This window comes from Acinonyx jubatus, chromosome A2 (assembly GCF_027475565.1).
Source record: "Acinonyx jubatus isolate Ajub_Pintada_27869175 chromosome A2, VMU_Ajub_asm_v1.0, whole genome shotgun sequence".
Taxonomy (NCBI): Eukaryota; Metazoa; Chordata; class Mammalia; order Carnivora; family Felidae; genus Acinonyx; species Acinonyx jubatus.
Genome location: NC_069383.1, coordinates 124,972,767 through 124,991,601, shown reverse-complemented (window position 1 = coordinate 124,991,601; position 18,835 = coordinate 124,972,767). Strand labels below are relative to the sequence as shown.

General features: G+C 37.7%; 1 protein-coding gene across 1 annotated transcript in view; it reads right to left on the bottom strand.

Annotated features, from left to right (window-relative positions):
• Positions 1-18,835, bottom strand: part of CNTN3 (contactin 3) — a 339,764-nt gene that overhangs the window by 232,337 nt on the left and 88,592 nt on the right. The window contains exon 2 of the mRNA XM_015066053.3: positions 15,498-15,632. Within this exon, the coding sequence (XP_014921539.2) occupies positions 15,498-15,552 (55 nt within the window). The 5' untranslated portion in view covers positions 15,553-15,632. The remainder of the gene's footprint in view (positions 1-15,497; positions 15,633-18,835) is intronic.

Here is an 18,835-nt window from a genome sequence, read left to right as displayed (position 1 = left end):
TTTACCCTCCTTTCTGTGTCCAAATAATTACCCGCCAAAGTAGTATCAATGGGAAACTTAACAAAATAACCAGCAAAGGGCTTTCAAAAACCCCAGGAGGCAATAAAAAAGCATTAGTTCCTTTTATACTGTCATTAGCTGAATGTTTATTTTCTCTCTTCTCCCATAATAGGAATAATGTCCACAGCACCGAGTATTTTATATTTGCTTTGCTGTGTAATCAAGCAAAAAGAAAAAAAAAGGCATTTGTGGCATTGTATACGCTACAGTAAATATCATTCCTTAACTGAAAGATGCATGGGTACTCAGAAACCCATGTAGTACATTGGTTAACAGCCTCTTCTTCATAATTATCCACATACATATATTCTGTATATGACCTCTTCGTGTATTTTTTATACATATGTCTGAGTTTATTTGTCATTCATATTTGTACACACACTCACAGCATGAGAATGAAAAGCTCTGTTTTCTATTCAAAAAGTCATGGAAGGTGGGGTGCCAAGGTGGCTCACTCAGTGAAGCATTCGACGTCAGCCCAGGTCGTGATCTCACAGTTTGCAGATTCGAGCCCCACATCGGGCTTTGTGCTGACTGCTCAGTGCATGGAACCTGCTTCAGATTCTGTGTCTCCCTCTCTCTCTGTTCCTCCCCCTCTCGTGCTCTGTCTCTCTCTGTCTCTCAAAAATCAATAAACGTTAAAAAAGTTTTTTTTTAATTACAGAAGGTATTTTAAAAACCTATAAAACAACACTTGTTAATGAAAACCTTATATGGAAATGAAAAATCCAGGAGTTCTGCTTCAAAAACTTAAGGCTGATATGAAAACACTTGCAGATTGCTATCTGCCTTGAAAACTCCCTGGGGGGGCATATACAGACTGCCCTCTCTGCTGCATACATTCTAAGAACAAGAGGGCATAGGAAATGCTGCCATGAATAATCTGCAACAGGGAAATACTACCCCCAATATTCATATATTCTTTGAATATTACTTGAAACTTAGTAGGGCTGCATGTCAACGGGCAATGCCAAACAATGTCAGAAGGGCAGCCCGTGACCCCAGACTAGCCTGGGTTCTTTAAGACCAGCCAAGGGCAACCTTGATCACCCTTCTTGCTTGTAGGACTGAAAGAGCAAATAATGTTCACATGCTTGTAAGAAACCATGAATACGTCACAAGAGCCAATGTAAACAGCGGTGTTCACGTTTCACTCTCTCAGACCAGCAGATCCTATAATGCTGTCCAGGTAAAAAACTGAACCGAGTAACAGGTTCAGAGAATATGGATTCATGAGTGACCACACCGTCACACACCACCGCAACTGGTCCTTGAGGTTTCTTTCCTAACCACCTTCCACAAACAGATGATGAGCCTTTGATCACTATGCAGTAAGTCCAGGAAAAGAGCAGTTTCTTCTGTGCAAGAGACTCCCAAGGTCACACATCCCGAGCTGGGGCTCAGGTCTACCTGAATGACTAGAGAGCATGCTCCTTTCCTTTTTTTTTCAACTGTCCTTTTAGTTAAAAGGAACAAATTGCCTCCTGTTTAAGTGACAGGTGGGAATATTAGTTTTGTCTCCAGCAGTCCCCAAAATAAGAAAAGTAAGCCCAGATAATACAAAGAGAAAGTAGTAAGTCAAATACCAACAGAAGAGCTGCCAAACAGAAGGTGGAAGAGGAAGCATTTTGGTAAATCTAATGGCCTGCTGGCAGTACGGGGAGTTTTTGTCTTTTTTTTTTTTTTTTCCAACATTAAGTTTGTTGTTTTTCTTCTTTTTAATCAATAAATATCCACAATGTAGCATGACCAAGATGTACACTGTTTTACACTCAGTAGGTATTTTTCAAAACAGACTGTTGTGTAAACACTTCACTATTGCTAGTTTTTTTAATATTTATTTATTTTTGAGAGAGGGAGACAGAGAGCGTGAGTGGGGGAATGGCAAAGAGAGAGGAAGAGAATAGATCAGAAGCAGGCTTATGCTGACAACAGAGGGCCTGATGTCGGGCTTGGGCTCAAAAACTGAGAGATCATGACTGGAGTTGAATTCAGACACTCAGCCAGCTGAGCCACCCAGGTGCCCCTCATCATCGCTAGTGTCTTAATCTTAACCATGTAACATGAATTTTATAAGTAGTAGTATTGGAAGGACATACAGTTTCACAATTGAATTTGTAGTGCAATGGCAGTTATTATTGGTTCCATTTGTTGCATCAGTGATTTGATTAACGATAAAAAATTAATATCAAGGTTGCTCAATCATTTTCATTTATATGGTTGTGTACAGATGGACAAATGAATTCTAACATCTCATCCATTTCTGTAAGTCATGTGCCTCCTTGTGTTTACTGACACTGCTTAAAGAAATTAATGTGGTGTTCCTTGTGGGCATTGGGAGTTGACCTTATGGAAAAAGAAAAAAATACCGGCAATCAGTGGACAATTCGCAAAATGGGCCAAGCCTCTTCTTGCCATGGTGGCTGGCAAATAAAAACTCCAAAATCTGTTCAATTATGTCATACTGCTTTAAAACTATGAAAGTCATATCACAAAACATAAAATAACTATCTCCTCCCAAAGTGTCTTCAAATTATATGCACAGATATACGTTAAGATGCATACATAATTTGATTGTTCCTTACTGCATATTGTTCTCATCAAGTACTTTGAAATTTATAGTATCTCTATCTAAAATAGCATCCGATGTTGCATATCTAATCATGGAATTCTGTCATCTGACATTGTCTGAACTGAAAGTGTCAGCTGATGTTCAAAGGAAGCAACATGCAGAAGTGAACATAAATTTTATCTGCAGATCTCATTCATGAGGGATAAAAAAAGCACATGACAGGCCAGGGCTCACTGACAAAACAAGAACAAAGAGCCTTATTTCTCAAACTAAAATATTTTGCAGTTTTTTAGTTAGGGTTTTGCTTTGAAAGCAATACGGATGCAAACTGGTCCCTGTGAATGGACATTTTTTGTCCAAGTTTTGAATTTACACAAGTAGGGACAGGGTTGGGGTGTGGGTAAGGCTTGGAAAGAATGCATGGTCAATGGAAGGTTGCCCTGGAAAGTGAGGGAAGGGATCCTCAAGGAATATCCTTGCAGGCTTTTTCACTGCTGGAGTGTCTCAAAGACATAGCATGCAAAAAGAAAAGTTTTAAAACTTGGAGGAAACAAAAGATAGAAAATGTGGGGGAACTGGACACTATATAGTTGATGTGAGACTTATAGAAAAACATGTTAAAAAAAACCAAAACCTTGCACAGTGCCTGCCAATAAGGACAGCCAAGTAGCTGTGGTCCATATTTTTATGCAAGCTCAAAGACACGGACTGGCAACTGGTAATAGTGAGGAAATAGTCTATTTCCACACTGATGAGTATTTCCATCTAATCAAACTCACATAATGATTAGCAAGATGGTACAAATATAGTATAAAGGAAATGCACATCAGCGTAAGGACCCAATCTCCCAAACACTCAGCAGTAGGTAAGATGAATCAGCAAGTTACTTGAAGCAATAAACATTAGTACGTGTTCACAATTCATTCCAGGAAAACAATGTACAGTTTTGTTTTGTTTTGTTTACGTGTTTATTTTGAGAGACAGCATGCACGCACATGAGAGTGGGGGAAGGGCAGAGAGAGATAGAGACAATCTCAACGTGGGGTTGAAACATATAAAGACAGACGTGTAACTGACTGAACCACCCAGGCACCCCAGCAATGCAGTTTTTAAGAAGGAAAGACAAAAGAAATAAATACAGAAGCCAGGACTACGACTTACCAATTATCAATCCCATTGAATAACAAATGGGATTCTGATCCCCTAAGCCACTTGGCACACTAAGGCAATTCCTGCACAGGTAATACTAATTAAGTCTGAAGTTTTTTGACTCAGGAACAGCTCTGTATTCAAAGAACCACTTTGCTTTCGGTAGCCCAACCTCCCTGGGACACTTCAGTTTCTGTCCATTCTCTTAAGGCTATGCACCTTAAGCGTAGCTGGAGAAAATGGCAAATGCATGTAAATGGTTTTAATAGGCAACTCATTCTGATGTGTACCTGGGCTGTCACGTCTTCCAAACACTGATCAGTAGCAATATTCTCCCTTACCCAGTATCAAGGAGAAACCATTTGGTTCTTTTCTCTGAAAGGATCTACAATACACCATACTCAAAAAAGGCTTACTGCAGGTGAAAGCTTCACAGGGGAAAATTCAGACAATCTAGATCAAGAACCCACTGGACCAGTAATTGGTCATGGGACTGGGGATAAGGGCCCCAAATGTTCTAATCCACACTGTTCTCTTTTACAAGATGGGCATAGCCTGGAATATATGAGTGTATGTGCAAAAATACATGTATGTGTATGTATGCAAATAAATCCATTTTATCAAAGATTACGGTTATCAATGTCTTTTCTTCCTTCTTGCCAAGTATTTCTTCCTTAAAGGTTTGTGCTCCGGTAATTCAGGGCTTCCTGTTCACAAGAAAAAGCAGCTTTTCCGCAGGTTCCATCTCCTTCCACCTCCTTTTTCCTGAAATAACTCCTCAGTTTCCACCTTACCCTGTTGACTTGAAAGTCCTTCCACAGCTGTGTTCTGTCTTTCCTTACTCCTCACACTTGCCCTTGGGGTTGGTCTGACTCTCCATCCATCATCCTTAGACAGTTTCACCAGTTGCTATCACAATCAACACCCCTCACCATCTGAATCTCCTGCTGGGATACCACGTGCCCACCCCTCCCCCACCCCCACACAGTGGGATCTCATCTTGTGACTTGCAGCTCATACCCCCCTGACAATCTTTGAGCATCTCAAAACTCAGTAAGTTCAAAACACATCCAAATCCCTGACTCCTTCTGTGTTTATTATTTCTTTTAAGTGTCTCATTAACTTCCCACTCAATTTGGAAACCTCGAGAGTCCCCTTCCACTATCTTTTCTCTTTCACCAGGTAGAACTATCCAATTGTTCATCATACCCTTTCAATTCTGACTGTAATGTCTCTCATCTCTAGTCTTTACTTTGTGATTCCAACTACCCTGGTTTGGGTATAAGTTATCTCTCACTTCATGTACTACAATAACCCACAGGCAGATCTTTCCTTTTTGTTTTTCTTCCTTCCAATATATCCTACAAACATCCTTTGGAGACACTGGTCTTACAGCAAAGCTAAAATGGTATCATTTCTTGCTTAACAATTTCTACCCCAACCTCATTTTTTCCCTACCACTTCTCAATTGTGCTAAGGGCACAGACTCTACATCTAATTTATAATGGAAATACGACTATACTTGATAATGTATTCTATAAGTGAAACTTGCTAAGGCAGTAGAACTTCAATGTTCTCACACACAAAAAAATGAGACATAAAATTTACATTGTCTAGAAATAAACAGGAAATTGAAACAGGTGAAATTAATTTTAATCACATTTTATATATAGCCCAATATTATCAAATATTATTTCAACATTTCAATCAATATAAATATTATTAATAGGATATCATCTATTCTTTTTTTCAAAATATGTCTTTGAAATCCAGTATTTCACACTTAAATCTTAGTTTGGGGCACCTGGGTGGCTCAGTTGGTTAAGCGTCCGACGTTTGGTTTCATTTCAGGTCATGATCTCAGGGTTCATGGGTTCAAGCCCCACATTGGGCTCTGTGCTAACAGTGAGGAGCTTCCTTGGGATTCTCTCTCTCCCCCTCTCTGTGCCCCTCCACCCCAATCTCTCTCTCAAAATAAATAAACAAAAACTTAAAAAAAAAACAACCCACAAATCTCAGTTTGGATTAGCCATAATTCAAGTGCCCAATAGTTGCACGTGACTCTGCACAGCACGGCATAGATCTATAGAAACACGGCTTGGGTTTGAAATGTGGCTACACTTAAAAATGGAATGTGACTTTAGGCAAGGTAGTAATCTCTCTGTACCTTGGTTTCCTTCTATAAAGTAATAATATTTGTAATAATACCTAGCTCAAAGGGTCACTGCAATAATTAAATACAAACAGACTGCTTAAGCTGGGGTTGACACACAAGAACATTTCAATATACATTGATTGTCATTATTATCAAAGCTATTACATACTTGCCATGTATGACCGGGATCCAATTCTATGTTACACTTTTCTCCAGACTTAAATAATCTTTCCTACCCGTTATGGGCTGAATGTTTGTGTCCTCCCCAAAATTCGTATGTTGAAGCCCTATTCCTCAATATGATAGGGCCTTGGGAGGTAATGAAGATTACATGAAGCCATGAGAACAGGGCACTCATGATAAGATTAGTGTCCTTATAAGAAGAGACCAGAGAGCTTAGTCTCTCCATCTCCCTACCATGTAAGGACCTAGCAAGAAGATAGCTGTCAGCAAACTAGGAAGAGTGAGCTCACCAGCAGTGGATCAACTGGCACCTTGCCCTTGGATGTCCCAGCCTGCAGAATTATGAGAAATACATTTCTGTTGTTTAAGTCACCCAGTCTATGCTGTTTCAACATACTAAGTTAGACATTGCCCCATTCTCTTACATCATGTCCAACTGTAACATAATGGTTATATCCATGGGCTGTGGAGTAAGGGCTGTCTTCCAGACTGGTTTTCAAATGCCAGCTCAAACCCTTGTTAGGTATGTGAATTTTAGAAAATTCCTTAACTTGTCAGAGCCATTGGTCCCTCATTCATAAAATAGTGATAACAATAGTACTAGGCACAGAGGTTGCTGAAGGAATTAAACGATATAATCCACTCAAGGCCCTTAGCTCAATGCTTGGTACAATGTGCTCAATGCATGTTCATTCTAAATATTATTATTTTAAGATCCATCTCAAACAGTCTTCCCCATGAATATTTTTCCTTCTTCGTTTCTCTAAGTTCTCTCTTCTTAGAACTTCCATTCCAGTCTCTTTTTCCAGTACTTTTCTTAAATAGGGTCTTAAATCTTTAGCATTTTTCTTCTCTCACTGTTTACATGTGCCTCCTTTCCTTCCTAGAGGCAATAACCCAATCCATCTTACCTTCCTCTATACCACTTATCACAATGCCTTACACAAAACACTCAGGAAATGCCCGCTAAATGGCCGTTCAAAAAGATAACCTGGGCTGCAAGGTGTGGGATGCGCCAGAGAAAGGAAGGGAAAGAAGGCAAAGAGATGAGTAGCAAGGCCAGGGTGATAGTTCGGGTGAAAGATTATAAAGACAGGGGTTGACCATGAAAAACTGTACTGGAAATGGTGAAAATTAGGAAGAATGACAAGGAAGTGTAATTCAGGGGTACCCTCTATCATAGCATAGACACTGCATTCTCTTTGCTTATAGATACATTTGTAAGATAAATATTTCTGACCAGAATATTAAGATTTTCCCTTTGTTGTGCCTTGTATAAATGCATGCATGTACATGTGTATGTTTGTGTATGCGTGTGTTTGTTTTATACTCAAAGTTCACCATCATTCATGAGTTAAGACTGTACTCCTACATAGAGCCCAATCCATCTAGCTCTGCTCATATACCTCATGCAAAGACAAAATATGCACAAGGGTACTTAAAAACACTTTTATGTGATGAGTACTTTAAGACAGTTTATCACTTAGGCAACAGTCAATTAAACTGGTTAGCACTGCATTTCTAGGAGTCAGTGAACTAATCAACAGATGCATTTGAGACAACAGCCACTTTAAGAGCTAAATAAAATTGTGGGTTTTATTTAATCTTATGTGTTTACTGAACTCTAATAGCATTTCCAATACACATTATTTTTTAAGTCCCCCAAACTCTTCCTTACTCACCATCAAGCTTACAAAAATCCAATAGGTGGAATTATCAATGATCACGGTTATAAGAACAAAATACACCAACAATGCCTGCCTTGTTTTTCTCCAGATTTTCACATTCATACTCTGATAGACTGTCAAGATGTAAATGGGATAAATGAAAAGCAATTCAAGATTTAGGGTGCTGCAATTGAGAGGGATGATTTTGAAATAAGTTTATCGGTGAAAACAGGGAGGATGTCAAGATTTATAAGCAGAAATCAGCAACATCTCCATTTCACCAGTATCAGTGCCATCAAATCATACTACACTGCACACAAACACAGCAGAAGAAATGACAGTCATTTGAGATTATGGCAACAGTTTACTTGAAGTGCCACATCCAACACCAAACTCGTTTTCTCAGTGATTACAAGTGTGGCATCATTAAACCAAATGAAAAATATTCCAGGGGGGACTTAACAAGTTTATTTTGCTTTTAAAGCTTTCCTTAACCACGATTGGGATGAAAGACTGGCACAGAAAGTGATTCACATTAAGGTGACAAAGAACAGGATGGCATGTGTGATTGGGGCACATGAAGACATTATATCCTTTACCCACAAACTATTGGAGAGCGTATGATTTTCAAACGCAGCCCAAATGTACGGCTGTTGTTTGTTGTTTGTAGATGCTGTCCATTACTAAATCTGTACTGTTAAAGGAAGCCAAGGCTCATGTTTAGTGATCATACATTTCATCATAATTACAGTATCAACAGTTTTTAAGAAATTATTTAATCAGGGCGCCTGGATAGCTCAGTTGGTTAAACATCCAACTGTTGATTTTGGCTCAGGTCATGACCCCAGGGTCATGGGATCGAGCCCCATATCAGGCTCTGCACTGAGCATGGAGCCTGCTTAAGATTTTCTCTCTCTCTCCCTCTGCCCCTCTCCCCAGCTCATGAGCTCTTTCTCTAAAATAAAAAAAAAAATCAATTATTTAATCAAGATGATCGAAATCATCTCATAAAGCATGATCTATGTTCTCAGTTATAACAGATTTCGGGATGCAATGAGAAACATATGCTATCTTCATAGGTCTTGGAAGAGGCAAACGAAGTTCAGGGGTTAATGTAGCTCTGCAGAATAAAGACTGGGCCAGGTTTGGGAGGGCACATGTGTTGGAGGAGGGCATTTACTGCTTTTTATGCTGTTTAAGCCAGGGTGGGGCCATGGAAGTATAGTATCACTGAAGAGCTGGTTCTTTCTGCTATGTTTGATCTGTATGCATAGAATCAGCTTTTCCCTCAGGCTTTTTTTTGGTTCCCCACCCCCCCGCCCCCACCAGTGATTGCAGGATGGCCACCTGCGGCAATCAGGATTTCAGGATTCCTCACTTGGACACACTAGGATATAGGGCACCTTCCACAAAGTGCGAACATAAAATCTTATGGTAAAAAAACTGCCATGAGCTCAGTAGCTTAGGCCAATCATTGGGGCAAATGAGACAGGTCGATCTTGGAGCTTTGCAGGGTATCAATCTCTTCCAAGTCTCATGGCTGTTTCATGATTGCAGAACAGAGTAGACGTTGGAGACACTACCACAATATCCATGAAAAGAAGGTCAAGGACACCTGAAGATCATCCTCTCTTCTCAGATTAATGGCTACTTACTTTCACAACTCATTTCTAGGTATTACACAGTATTAGTAGATCCCAATGTATTGGTTGTTCACTAAAATTTTAAAAGAACAATTTGATGAAATAAGAATAACTTCGAACTTTTACAGAAATACGGTATTTTCCATGGTGGTGTTTTAACTAGGCATCAACAAGAATTTCAGTTATCCAAGGAAATTTCTCTTTCCAAAAGACATATTTACTTAGCTAGTCCCACTAGGAAATTAAAACTAAAACCACAACAGAATATAGACTGTGAAGTCTAGAATTTCCAAATGCATTCATTAAGGACTTGTCTACATTCACCAAGCCACGACACTTGAAATCTGCACTCAACCTACAAAGGATTCAGTATTTGTAGGCAATACACTCTCAGGAAGTATTTACAACTTTTCACACGAAATCAACAAATCCCAATTCCTTAATTCATTTGGTTTCCTGTTGGGCTAGTTACATGGTAAAAACAGTTGCAAAATGGTCAGGTTTCTATTTCATAAATGTCTAGAGTGGTGCTGTCCAAAATAATATAATGGAAACCACATATATTTTAAATTTCCTAGGAGCCACATTTAGAAAGGTTAAAAGAAACAAGTGAAATTTTAATATTTTTACTTTATGAAATATATCTAAAATATTATCATCTCAACCTCTAATCAATATAAAATTACTGAGATGTTTTTAAATCTTAAAAGTTTTGGTACCAAGTCTAGGAAAACTGGTGTGCCCATTTTGTGCTTACAGTACATCTCAATATGAACTAGTCACATGTGGCTAGTGGCTTCCACATTGGACAGTGAACATCTAGAGTTTCTCCTATAGTTAAGCAATTAACTAATAAGTAATTCAGTAGTGAGACAACAATCTCCTTGAGCTCTTGAGGATTCCTACTCCACGGCCTATACCCTGACTTTATTCCAGAAAATAAATTATTGAAATAGTAAATACTAGTGATTAGGGGACTACACTTTGGTTTCAAAGACAATAAAAATCTTGATATAACCACACAGATTAGGAAAGTTACTTAAAAACTTAGAGACTGTTCTCCTTGTCTCTAAGATAGAAATAATATCTATCTCATTATATTTTTGTAAATTAGATGAGCTAAGTAAAGCACCTCAATGAATGAGGTTCCATTTATTAATATTGTTAGTATTACTGGGGTGCCTGGGTGGCTCAGTCAGTTAAGCATTGGACTTTGGCTCAGGTCATGATCTTGTGGTTCGTGAGTTTGAGCCCTGGGCTGACAGCTCAGAGTCTGGAGCCTGCTTCAGATTCTGTGTTCACCGCCCCCCCCCTGCCCTTCCCCCTCCTGCTCTTTGTCTCTCTCTTTGTCAAAAATAAAAATAAACATTAAAAAATTGTTAGTATTATTAACTTTGCTGTCATTACTATTTTTTCTTCACCCTCATGTTCCTTTCTTTTCTGGCTTCTTCTCAAAATGCTGGAGGGTTCTCTTTTGTCTCTCGTTTCTACTTAGGTCTCTGGCTCTTAAACATTTTTGACAGCAACTCAGTAAGAAATACATGTAACATCAGGACTCAACACACATATATTAAAAGGAAGGCACCAGGAGGACTGGGGTATTGTTGGTTTTGTTTCACTGCTGTATTCCAAATGCCTGGAAGTGTTCAGCAGAATATATTTACTGAATGACCAGTGCATGCTGATATATTCTACTCCATCCCTTTTTAATTCTAATTTACCTACTTTAATAAAAAACAGTGGTCATGATCCATTACATTGACTTTTTTTACCCACTTTTTAGTGGAAAACTGTTACCTGTACTTTGGGCTGGGTCTTCATTCCTTCCATGAGGCACACTTCTGGATATGGACAGAGATAATTTGCTCTAAACACAAGGTGACAGAGAGCCTTCGAGTCCATCCTTGACTCATCGTTTTCTCTCATACCCACATCTATTTTGCGAGCAAATCTTTATGATTCTACCTCCAAAATACACCCAAAATTTGACCAGCTGCTATCAGCCTGGAGTCAGTCACCATCACCCCTTGCCTGATTATTACATGAACTTCTAACTAGTGTCTCTGCTCCTCTACAATTAATCCACAACACAGCATCCAGCAAGGTCCTTTTAAAAGATAAGTCAGATCACATCATTTCTCTGCTCAAACATACTGTGTCTACTAGGGGGCATTTAGGGCAAAAGCTCTAAATATTGTCATTTACTCATTCTCAGCCATTGCTTTATTTTCTGCTGCATCCATTGCCACAGGGCCCCTTGGCTCTCACCTACCGCTTCTCTCTTGGCCCAACCATGCCAGCTTTCCCGTTGTTTCTAGAACACTCAGCTTGTCATATGTTAGAACCTTTGCACGGCCTATTAACTCTGCCTGGAGCTTTCTTCTCTAAATATCTACAAGGTCAACTTGTTCACCTCTATGTCTTTGTTCAAATGTCACCTTCTCGAGGAGGACTGATCTTATTCAAAATGGCAACCCACATCTCAATCTCCCACACTCACAATATTTTGCTTTTCTTCCCCAGTGCACTAGCATCTTCTAATTCAATGCCATTTTCCCCATCACATGCCAGAATGTAAGCACCAAGGACAAAGAGCTCTGTCCATTTTCCTCACTGAAAACAATATGGGTTGAATAAACAGATGCCAGAAAAGTATTTCTTTAAGAATGAATGAAGCCTATGGGCACCTGGGTGGCTAAGTCCATTACACATCTTGCCTCTTGATTTTAGCTCAGGTCATGATCTCACAGTTCCAGAGATTGAGCGTCATATAGGGCTCTGCGCAGAGAGCCTTCTTGGGGTTCTCTTTCTCTCTTTTCTGTCTCTGCACCTATCCCACTTATGTGAGCTCCCCCCACACATACTTCTCTCTCTCAAAGTAAATAAATAAATTTAAAAAAAAGAATGAATGAAGCTTAGTGGTTTTTTTTTTTTTTTTGAAGAAAATCAATCAAATTTATTCTAGAATGAAAGTCCTGGCTAGAAATTACTTTTGCCTCTTTGTTGTGGGGGAAACATGCAGAGATAAAACAATAGAAGGAAATGAAAAACTGCACAAAATAATGGATAATGAAAAGCTGAAATATGAGAAGACAGCAAACACGTATTATAAAGCATTTGCTGCATTTATTGGATTTATCATTGGCTAAATACTACTCTAAGTAAGCAAATTTGCACAGTGGGTTTTTACTTGCCATTGTTACGAGGTAGCCCCTAAATCATGAACAGATTTTTAACTTTAAAACATAGACGATGACCCATACTGGTTAGCAGAATATCACACTCACAAACCAATCTTTTAAAGTAAGCTTTATATAGATCCTAGAGGAGTACTAAAGTAGGTAAAGTATTATATACAATCAACAGTCTTTAGAAAATTGGTAAGAGCCCAATTCTTCTCCATAATTATAAAGATGATCAATTCTTTAAATAACACTCTGCATAAATTTATCATATATCAATTGATATAATTCTTCCTTAAAAATCTTTAAAGCTTTTTATTTTTATTTAATTTTCTTAGGTTTATTTACTTTGAGAGAGAGAGAGGGAGAAAGAGATATCAGGGGAGGAGCAGAAAGAGAGAAAGAGAATAACAAGTAGGCTTCACACGGTCAGCATGGAGCCTAATGTGGGATTTGAACTCGCAAACCGTGAGATGATGATCTGAGTTGAAATCCAGAGTCAGACACAACTGACCGAGCCACCCAGGTGCCTCCCTCTTAAAATTTTTTTTTATCAACAAACTTTTATCAATATAAAAACTTTTTTATCCAGAGAATCAAGTTGACCTTTAACTTGTTTTATGAAGTGCTAAGATTTTAGCAAAACAGACACTGCTTTTTCTATAAATTTGCAAAAACAAAATTTGTAAAACATTTCTCAAACATGCTGAAACAATACACACAACCTGAACACTATATAAAATTATAACTTAACATTTTACACCACTGATAAACTGATCTCATTTTCTGTTGCTACACTTTCACTTTCTGAGCGTATCTTCTTCTTTTCAATTATTTGGAAAATTAATTGGAAATTAATTGGAAAATTGGGAAATTGGAATAAAACTGGAAAATTTCAAAAAATTGGAAAATTTCGGGGTTGCCCTATGAAAGTTGCTATGGTGAACAATAATACTGCTGTAGTACAATCTCTTTCAATTTGGTCCCTCTACAACAATAGGACTCAAATTTGAAACTGTGTAAATGAAGAAAAGAATTAAAGAAAAAAATATTTTAGTCTGGATATCTGTGTTGATCTTTCTCGAATGATCACTTGAAAAGGCAGAAATCTGTAAACGGTTGGTCCTTTGTTCTTCAATGCAGATTAGTAGCAGTCAAAGAAAGTGATCTGGAAGCAAGATTGAGGGGCACCTGGGGGGCTCAGTCATTTAAGAATCTGACTCTTGACTACAGCTCAGGTCAAGATCTCACATTTCGTGAGATGGAGCCCTTATCTGGCTTCTCGCTGACAGTGTGGAGCCTGCTTGGGATTCTCTTTCCCTCTCTCTCTGCTCCACCCATGCTCCTGCTCTCTCTTAATAAACAAGTTTTAAAAACGAAACAAAACAAAAAAGCAAGACTGAGACATTAAAAAGGAACACCCACTTTGAAAAACCAAAAACTTTACTTTAAAAGGTAGAGGTTTTAATTTATAATCTCTGATTTATGAACTTTTTTTGCCATAGATTTTCATTTAAATATTTGAAGAATGTTTTAAGTCTGACATGAGAGCTCAAAAATCTACTCCAATATATGCATGTCTTCAAGTAACATGTGTTTTATTTGACAATGCATTTGGGGGTGCCTGGGTGGCTCAGTCAGTTAAGCGTCCAACTTCAACTCAGGTCATGATCCCACAGTCTGTGAGTTCAAGCCCGGCATCAGGCTCTGTGCTGACAGCTCAGAGCCTGGAACCTGCTTCAGATTCTGTGTCTCCCTCTCTCTCTGACCCTCCCCTGCTCATGCTCTGTCTCTCTCTGTCTCAAAGATAAATAAAAACATTAAAACAAAAACCAAAAACAATGCATTTGGCCTCATTCCACACCAATTTGTCTTCTTAGAAAGGAAAAATGACAGCCTGCTTTTTTAATTAGTTTCTTTAGGTATCATAAAGAAACTGTGTTTAGGTAGAAAATCGGTTGTCTTCTCAGGAGATGGGTGCTGAGCTTTTTAGGGGTAAGAGGTGATGGCCCTGTAACTTATTTTCAGATGGGTTAGCCAAATAAATAAAGGAAACACACACACACACACACACACACACACACACACACTTATACACATATGCACAGAATACATTAAAATGGCACAATATTCAAATACGGAAAATATAAATGGTGCATATGTGTGTATTCATTACACTCTTCCTTCAACTTTGTAGGTGCTGGTTAGCACCTTTATAAGTGCAAAGAAGGAAAATGATAAAAGAAACCAAAAAAAAACTAATTGTGGTATATATACCACTCTATTTTAAAAAATCCTTCTCTAACTTTGCCATTCCTCTAGAAAATAAAAAAAAAAAAAAGGAAAGGTCAAATAATTTACAGTAGATACTTTTGTATGATAGATACGAGATTATCCGTTTTTGTACTTTGTTCTAGATTTTAAATTTCCCAAAAATTAAAAAAAATAGCCTATGTTAATTTTTGATCCCTAAAATAAGTTATTTGCTAAAGTAAAAATCATATTGTTTTTAAGATTAGATATGAAAATACTGGCGTTTAAAACTTATTTTCTCCTTTGTATATGAGAGATTACAAATTTTAGCTCCTTTTGCGAAAAAAGTCATGAATTAACATTCTCAAATTCTGATTAGCTCTTCAATCATACTACTACAGTAGGTCTATATTCTTAGGTGTCATTATATTTGCTATGGGGATAAAATGTCTTGCAAAAACGGGGGGTATGGAAAGAGAATCCAATTTTCAGAAGGAATGAAAATTTTCCTTCTGGGAAAAATATTTGTTTTCTTTGCTACTGGTGGAGTATTATTTCAACATTTAAAACTTATTTAACATAGGACTCAAGTAGAGTTCCAACCTCAATTTAGAAAATACAGCTTATTGTTACCTCCTAGGCAGCCAATGAATGAAAGCAGGATCAAGTGTTTCCATGACAACATCATCTTTAATTGCCAAAAGCAAGAGTAACTCTTGTCCAGTCTCTGATGAACAGAATGCTTTGTCTTCAGGTAAATCCTTTAATCTGTAAAATATATGTACAAAGAAGTTAGGCTTAAAAAAAACCATACTGCTTTTAAAAATAGATTTTCTTCTTTTCATAAAACTATATTCATCACGGTCACTCAAAATTCTGAAATGAACTGAATCTGTTTTGATACAAAAGAGATGAAGTGTACAGACTTTAAAAACACTTTATATAATGGATATGCAGATAGAAGCAGCTTCACAGAATTATAGATGTTCACAATACTAAAATATTAAATATTAACATATTAAATATTACAACTTTTGATAGATAATAATTAGAACAAATAACATATTACCCTAAAATTCTAACTTTTCTCATTTTCTTTAATGATAACATTTTGGTGAAACTAAGAGTCAAATCAGCAAACATCTTAAAGCACCATTTGCAGTGTCTCTAAATCCCTAATAAGATATATAAATTATAAATAGCATTATCAATACTCAAATTAAGCCTGTTTTTCAGATCCAATTGCAGAAATCCCCTAATTACATATGCTACATAAAACAGATCCAAAAATGTGAACGGTGGAAATTGTTTGGCTGAGAATCTTGCAAATGAAATGATTTTCTTCTTTCTTGATTTCTCATAAACTTCAATGTGCTGACTGAGAGAAAATAATTATCTGAATACCCTGTGTCACTTTCAGTGGCCATTTGACACTAGTTAATGTTATGGTTAATGATCAAGTAAGCTAGATATGCACACCTGAAATTGGAGAATCTTTTCTGGACTGCTGACACTCAGCTGGTTCCACACAGGGGAATTAATGACTTTGACTATCATCCACATTAACAGAAAAGGTGTACAACTGTGATTCAGCAGCTGCTATGAATTGAGCGATATTACTTGTTGCTGAGCAAGAGAGAAAATGTCAGCTTTCTTAAGACAATGGTGGTTTATCATGGGGTCCTGACATGCACTGTGATGTATTCAGTAAGAATGAAGTGTGTCCAAATAATAACAATGCCAAGAGTGAAAATGTGATAACCTGTAAGTTACATACTTAAAATAATATATTAAATCAGTCATTCCTCTAGTGGTATTCTTATGCACTTGTAATCTAATATATGTTCTTGGGGGGGATGTAAGTGGTGGAAACACAACAAAAATGCCAGGATTTAAGTATGACTTGATCCATGGGAATCTGAAACAGGTGGAAATACAATTGTTCTAAGAACTGCAGGTGAGTAACTTACTGTATCATGGTATCTATGACCATCTCTCACTTGCCCCATTACTACCAACTGCTGGTGTCTTGGGTTCCCCTAATGCAAACATTGCTAAATGAATTCAAGTGCAAGCAGTCTACCTGGGTGGTGAAGGACAAAAAGAGTCAGGGTATGAAGCAATGAGACAGGGGAAGAAGGCAGCCAATAAAGGGTAAGAAATAAAGTCACTGATCCTTGTGTAGGACTAGAGCTCACTCTCACTGGGGAGACTCTGGAGGTCCAGCCCAGGCAGAATAGATGCCACAGAGTCATCCAACAGTTATCGTGGAGTTGCCCAGAGCTATCCTTGCCCAGGGACAAGGGAGCTGGGGTACTTATACACCAGTCCCCATTAGTCACTGTTTGGAGGCTATCCTCAGGGAGTATTAATTACCCAACACTTCTAATCTCTCCCTGGGAGAGCAAAATGGCTCCACTGCTAAAAACATGCCTTCAGGTAAAGAAATGTATATGGTGACAAGTGGAAGTGGTGTGTGCATTGACATGATAAAAAAACTAGACAGTATATCTGGGGAAGGCATAGTGCCTGTCACAGCAGGCACATGAACCTGAAAGTTTTTGAAGCCATTTTCAATACTATCAGACCCCAAAAGACTGATGGCTGAAATTACTCAATGATTTAAGCATACAAGTGGAGATACACGTTCTGTCCCCATCAATCATTACACTTCTCAAGTATTTCCAGTGATTGAGTTTCCCTACTTGGATCAAAGGCTTTCCGATACCCAGCCTTCCTTCTTTTATTTCTTCTCAATCAGTTGTGTATTTTGTGTCCGTGATTGTTTTCAGTTACTAACTTGAATGATAACTTAAATCATTCTAGATTACAGGTAACGTATAACTGACAACTATAAACACCATAATCATGCATATGAGGAAAGTAGTCCAGAAATAATGAGAAGGTAACACAAACTACACAAACGCACACACATGTACACATGCACGTGCACACACATAAAGCAGAAAAGGAAGAAATAAACTATCAAATAAAATAGAATGACAGTCACAAAAGAGGTTGGAACATGAAGTGCAGTAATATTATACATGATGTGTCGAAGATTCATAAAACGTTCTGGAGAGATTGCAAGATGTATTAAAGTCTGGAAACAGTGGGTAAGTCTTGAAAACAGGAAGGGCTTGAGGAGTATAACAGTAATTGAATTGCTATCTCCTCCTTTGAGGAGTTAAAGCTATCCAGTTTATACACTAAATCAAACTTGGAAAGCATTTGGTAATAACAAAATAACAGATGTAAAAAGTACAAGTAGTTGGAATTTTCAGGAAAAAAAAAAAGACAAACTTTAGCAAAGCATCCTGTAGTACTATCAACATAATCATTATTAAAAAGCATCCAAGGTCACCTGGATGGCTCAGTCAGTAGAGCATGCAACTCTTGATCTCAGGGTTGTGAGTTTAAGCCCCAAGTTGAGTTTTAAAAAATCCACATATATATGAGAGGCTTTGCTCTATGCCATATAGCGAACAAAATAAATGGCCTCTGTTCTGACATTGCAATGGAGAAATAAAATGTTCTAAATACTTGTAATTCGGATAAGGAGAAAATTACTAGACTGATAACTCTCTGAAGGTAGGACAGTAGCTCATTCATCATTGGTTGCTCCAATTTAAGAACAATGAATAATTCAACTCAGGAGATTAAATCTTTGTACTGGACATCAAGTGAGTGAAAGCATTTCTACTAGAACGAAAAGATAAGTCACAGCTTGGGATCTAGCCACTGTTTGAAAATCATTTCCGGAAAATGTATTTAAAGGCATTAAAAAGATGGCAACTTAAAAAAAATGTTATCTTCCCAACATCACATCCCCAAAGTAACATGCATCTCTGCTGCATTTTAAAAGTATAAATGTGTTCAAAGAAGTTCTAGAAAGTCTTTTTTGTAAACTCATTCATTCAACAAATATTTATTGAGCACCTATTAGAGGCTGGAATTTCAATTCTCAAGGA